At 38.6% G+C, this 5,907-nt stretch overlaps 1 protein-coding gene across 1 annotated transcript; it reads right to left on the bottom strand.

Moving 5' to 3' along the window:
• Positions 1-1,106: 1,106 nt before the first annotated feature.
• Positions 1,107-3,018, bottom strand: LOC131306834 (uncharacterized). The gene is made up of 4 exons (XM_058333263.1): positions 2,971-3,018; positions 1,889-1,957; positions 1,561-1,804; positions 1,107-1,417 (listed from the first exon to the last, which is right to left on the bottom strand). Exons 1-4 carry the CDS (start codon positions 3,016-3,018, stop codon positions 1,107-1,109), a joined length of 672 nt encoding a protein of 223 aa, XP_058189246.1.
• Between the last annotated feature and the right edge of the window lie 2,889 nt (positions 3,019-5,907).

The raw sequence follows: 5,907 nt of genomic DNA, 5'->3' as shown, positions 1-5,907 counted from the left end.
GTTTGAAACTGATTTTGTAAGAGCCCAACTTGTGGGTTGATGTAGAGAGAGAAAGGGATGTATATGGTGGTGTGAAATGACTGAAAATGGGTGTATATATAGGCAAAAATATTCTTGGAGTGCACCCAAAGGCAAAAAAAACGTGAAAAATGTGTTCTGACTGCTCTGCTGATGCATCAGGGAAAAGGCCGCACGGTTGAGTAATTTTTGGAATGCAGCATGGGAAAAAGGCCGCATAGTGAAGTGATTTTTGGAATGCCACGCGGCGTTTTTGAAATGCCGCGCGCCGTTTTGAAATGTCGCGCGGTATTTCAAGACAGCATAGCACACTAAAGTTCGTGGGGGCACTCTGACACTCCCGAACTCAGATTTGAGCGTGGTTTGAAGTGTTGGAAAGCTTGTCGAGTCCTCTTTCTAACCCAATTGGTTTAACTTAAAGATGTTTTATACATTGAAATGTGTGACTATTTTACCATCAATGTGTCATGGAAAAAGTTCTCTTTTACAATTGAACCAAGGGCCATCTTAAATGTTTAAAATGGGATTTTCTTGAGGTTAGTGAAGGAGTAGCAAAGGAGCAACAATCGAAGCCTTGAAAGTATATTTTTACTTATTTCACCATCAGGGAACTTAAAGATTATTCGGAGGCTGAGATTGGGGTGTCTACAAGTGTCCAATCGTACCCTCTTCCCATTATCGATTCTCCATCTCGCCCCATCTCTTAAAACCTTCCGCCCTTCCAGAATACTCCGCCAAGTCCATGTTGGGTTCGCACTGAGCTGCGCCTAAAAAAAAGTCGGTGTGGGAAAATATTTTGGCTTAAGAACCCCCTAAAGGAGAGTTCCCTCACTCGTAATTAGCCGCCATCCCACCATAGCAAGCAAAGCTAAATTGAAGCATGTTGGGTCTCAGAACCCAATCCCCCACCTAACTTCTTTTCACACAACTTATCCCATGAGAACCAGTGCATTTTCCTTCTCCCCTGAGTCCCTCCCCACCAATATGCTGCTATGTGCCTAACTAACTCTGCACAGAGGCCGTTCGAAAGCTTGACACATGACATCACTTGGGTGGGAAGAGACATAGCAATCGATTTCAGATTTACCTCACGTCCCGATTGATTCAGACCATCCCTCAATCCGAGAAACAAGAGCATCCTTTACATACGCAAACACCGCTTTTTTTGACCTACCAATATCTGTTGGTAGTCTCACATAATTACCCAATGCCGCATCCCTTCTAACCCCCAGTTTGTGACAAATTTGCTGCCTTATATCACCAGGAGTGTTCGTGCTAAAGAATATTGCGGATTTATCAAAGTTAATGACTTGCCCCGAAGTCAACCCATAATCCCTCGGAATAACCTGAATAGAATCTGTCTCCCCATCCGTAGCTTTAGAGAAAATCAATGTATCGTCTGCAAAAAAAAAAGATGATTAACCGACAGAGCCCCTCTACAAATTCTAATCCCATGGATGGCTTTTCGGTTCTCCGCATAAGACAACATCGTTGATAAACCCTCAGAATACAATACACACAAAAAAGGCGATAAAGGATCACCCTGTCGTAAACCCCGTGATGGCACTATATATCCATGCTTCTCCCCATTAATTAAGACTGAAAAAGAAACACTGGAAATACATTCCAGAATCCACCCAATCCAAATTTCACTGAAACCCATTCTCCGCATCACAACCTCAATAAAATGCCACTCCACACTGTCGTATGCTTTACTCATATCTAATTTCACCACCATCCCATACCTGCACCCTCGTTTTTTCGACTTGAGATGGTGAATAACCTCCTGTCCCAGAATCACATTATCATGAATAAGCTGACCTGCTACGAACGCCCCCTAATTTTCTAAAACGATTGTCGGCAAGCAAACACTCAACCGATTTGCAAGAACTTTGGTTAGCACCTTATATGCCACATTGCAAAAACTAATAGGCTGAAGCTGTTGATAAGTGCTAAAATATACATATTTTAACCCTCCAATCTACAATTATTAGTCTTTTAAATTTGTTAACTGATTTTTATTATGTGTTTCTATGTTTATAGGTTGCTCGAGCCCGTTGCCCGAGACTTTGGATAAAAAGAAGAATTTATAGAAGTTCCGAATCAAAATGCAAAGTCCTTCAAAGTTGAATGACTAATGTCTTATAATGTGAAGTCCAAGGGCCTTTTATGTTATTAGGGGTTCAAAACACTACTGCTATAATATATAAGTCAGTCTACTGACTTCAAAAAGTTAATTTCGGACGGAAGAAAAAGAAAGGACAGGGGCTGCCAGGATTTCTTAGGTTCCGAATATTGTTTTAGTTTTCAAGTTTTGTTCAATTACTCGCATTCCAATAACTCGTTTTAATTTTTGTTCTTAATAAAAGTTATTCGCTGATATTGGATTAGTTAATATTTACTGTTTATTTTTTTATCTCGCGTAATAGAAGCATGTTTCAAATTAGGGTTTCTTTTGCTTATTATTTAATAATGAGTGAGTAGTCGTCGGGGTAGGGTCGCGGGGTGATTAGCACACCGTGGACGGATTGGATGCATTCTGCTCCTTTTTCAAAATAAAGAATGTTTAAAAAATAATTTTAGATTGGTAAAATACTTCCCGTAGACGAACCTGAGCATTGTCGAAGCTCATGTGAATGGGGGTCCAAAACTCATTCTCCGCTGCGCATGGGTAAACGGCGACCATAAGGGTTCGCATCTTGCGGGGTATCTTTTTCAGTCTAAAATCAAACGTTTTAAAGAACACCGATTGGAGCAGAAGAGTCCGGACCGATTGTGAGTGCTATAAACCCTACGACCGTACCTTTCTTTTAATTATTTGAAAAGTACAATCAATTTCTAGGTTTTAATTAATCTTCGCATAAAACGACAAGGGGTGGCTACCTGAGAGTCAGTTTAAAAGTTTTTAGTCAGCACACATCATCGTCTCTATGGATTCGACTTTGGTCTTACCGGATGTTGTGCTACGTCGGTGTCCGCCCTACGCTTGGGGCAACCCATTAATTTAAGACTAGAAATCCGTCAGGCATTTTTGGCGCCGTTGCTGGGGACGGTAACGTGTGTTAAGAATTTGGGTAGTTATTTTTATTTGTTTTCTTTTTAGTTTTTGTTTTGAGTCAACATAGGTAGACATAGGCGATCCTCTATCGTAGGAAAGAAATTAACTCTAGTCTGTTTTTTATATTTGTTTATTATTGTTGAAAATAAAAAAATGGCCCATTTTGCAAGGTGCTATGGAGGTTATGCAAAACAATTTGATTGTTCAGTGTCACTTCCTATATTTTATGGTTTGGCCTCAGAAAATCCTTTTTCGCATATTGGTAACCTTGAGAAAGTTTTTGCTGGTGATGAAGTGGCTCTTTTACATATATTCCCAGAATATTTGCATCGTAGAGCTCAAGATTAGTTTAATTTTTTGAGTCCAAGATCGACATGGAGTGTGTTTGTAATGCAATTTTTCAAAACATTCAATCCCTCGTATGAGACTCATATGCTTTTACAAGAACTATCATATTTCTATCAACAAGATGATGAGTCTTTTTCGCAGTGTTGGGAGCGATTTAAAAATTTCGTATTCTCTTGGTCAAGTTTTAATTGTGAACTTGGCTGTCTTTTGGCAACCTTTTGCCATGGTTTAAATCCTAAGATATGCCAGGTGGATTTTAGGTCCACTGACGAATTCCTGGATAAAAATGCTGAAGAGGCTTGGGATTACCTAGATGAATTAGCCCAAAAGTTCCAATTTTTTGAGTTGACTGAAAGTTCTAAGGATACCAATTCTAATGTGAGGGGAAAAGAGGAAATAGAGCCGCTTGTCATTAGCAAAAACTATACGCCTTTTGAGGAGTCATTGCCAATAGTTGAATTGAATAATCAAATACTCTCAGCTCTAGATGGTGCCACTTCTCCTACTGAGTCTCCACTTTCGCAAGAGTTTTTAAATGTGGAACTGATTGATTTTCTTGGTGTTGATGAATTTAATTTAGTTTATCATCCCTATCTTGTGGATTTTGTCAACAATTTAAAATTTGTTCTAGTTTGGGTTGTACACTTGCTGGAACTTAAATGTCTAAAACGAATTCGGCAAATGCGCTACTCGAAGTATCTTACCTTGTGGCACGGCCGAGTTCAATTTTTTATAAAATGTGTAGAATGGAGTGCTATGTTCATTGTCTTAACTCTCGTTGGCATGATAAATGTTCGGTACCCACGTTTGGCTGCTCGTACATAAACTTCTTTTTTTTTGGTCTAGTATAGCCACCCGTTTCTCGCTTGACAAATGGGAAGAAAAGTAGTACCCGTGTTTTCGCGTGAAGAAAGTGGATGGTTTTTTATCTTTCATTTTTTTTCTTACATTATTTATTTCTTTTAGTTATTTTTCTTGCTGTCTTGGATGCTAATATTTTGCAAGTTGTTCGATCCAAGTTGGGGGTCTCCATCTCTATATAGTTTACTCTGATTAGCCCCTCCTATTCGAGGTGATATCTCTCCTGTCTTTTATGTTTTTGTCCTATCTTGATTTTTCAAGCTTTCAATGTGGACATTGAATCGTTCAAGTTGGGGAGAAGGATCACTTTGTTCTTTATCTTGTTAATAAAAAAAAATTAAAAAATGGTGGAAATCTTTTTGCATGAGACTTGAAGACTATTGAGATTGGCTTTTGGTTGATTGAGTTGGAGATGTGATAGTCATTGTTTTGATATTGTGGTGGCATAGTAGTTCTTTTTGCTAGCTTGTCGCGAAGGATTGGTCATGGCATTTATTTCTAGCACCTTCACACTTCACGCTTATTTGGGCTTTGGTTATTTGTGAGTTATGACTTGAATGGTGGAGACTTGTGTCCATGTGAGCTTAGAGCCTACCTTTTCTTTGAGTGGTGTCAAATAAACTCTTATTGTCACAAAAGAGCAAATTCGTCGAGTGTTGGGAATGTTTTGAATTGCCTACTTATCTCTTTGGTTTGGAAAGTTGCATGGTTGTGTTGCCCATTGTAGAGGATTATAGGCCATCTTTGCTATTTTGAGCCGGTTCGTTTCTTTCTTTCATACATTTATCTCTTGTGAGCCCATTTGAGCCTCTCACATGATATCATTTTCTTGTTGAGCTCCTCTATCAATATTGTGTCTTGAGAAGGTTTAGATAATTGTGTGAAGTTAAATTATTCAGGAGAGAGAGAGAGAGAGAGAGAGAGAGAGAGAGAGAGAGAGAGAGAGAGTAATTGTAGTAAGAATTGAGTTTTATTGATTGTTGATCTTTCTCATAAAAAAAAACAACAACAAAAAAAAAAGAAGAGAAAAAAAGGGCAAAAAGGGAAGATACAAAATTATTGAGGAAAGGAGAAATACTTGTTCTTAATGTGGGAAATAAAGGTAGGAAAGAGAGATGTGGCGGTGTTTAAAAAAAGAAGAAAGAGGAGCACCCATTATTATATTTTCCCTATGCGAATTGTTGTGAACCATTCTCGAACACTTGAATATTTTACCTAGCCTTGAAACAAAATCCCTTAACTGACATTATAACCGGAATTGAAGTCCTATTTGATCCTATGGGCAATGGGCTGTGAATTGGCAGATAGATAGAATTTTCAACATTTGGTATTCCTTTCATGAGATTGTGTGTCCACTTTATAGAGCGTTCTTTTCATGTCATTATGTGCGGAAGTATTTTGCTTTAATTTACGTAATGTCTGCCCACACATATTGAGAGTAATATGAACCTTGTTTCAAGTGATTTTATTTGTTGAGTGCATAACACGGTGAGATTTGAAGTCATGACTCGGTCGGGAGAGAACTTTTGGTTATATTTCACTTGTGGCCGAAGCCCTTATTCTCACACGCTAAGTATAGGTGCCTTGACTTATTTTTCTGACTTGATAGTATCTAGAATTGC

This window comes from Rhododendron vialii, chromosome 11a, assembly GCF_030253575.1.
Source record: "Rhododendron vialii isolate Sample 1 chromosome 11a, ASM3025357v1".
Taxonomy (NCBI): domain Eukaryota; kingdom Viridiplantae; phylum Streptophyta; class Magnoliopsida; order Ericales; family Ericaceae; genus Rhododendron; species Rhododendron vialii.
Note: the sequence above shows the minus strand (reverse complement) of the source record. Positions and strands in the feature narration are given on the sequence as shown.

Excerpts from the sequence above, each read along its gene's own strand:
- LOC131306834 (XM_058333263.1), bottom strand. The coding sequence starts at position 3,018 with ATGGGTTGCCCCAAGCGTAGGGCGGACACCGACGTAGCACAACATCCG. Across the intron at positions 1,958-2,970 it reads CCGACGTAGCACAACATCCG|CTTCAGCCTATTAGTTTTTG; the intron begins GTAAGACCAAAG and ends ACTTATCAACAG. Across the intron at positions 1,805-1,888 it reads TTCTTGCAAATCGGTTGAGT|GAGGTTATTCACCATCTCAA; the intron begins GTTTGCTTGCCG and ends ATTCTGGGACAG.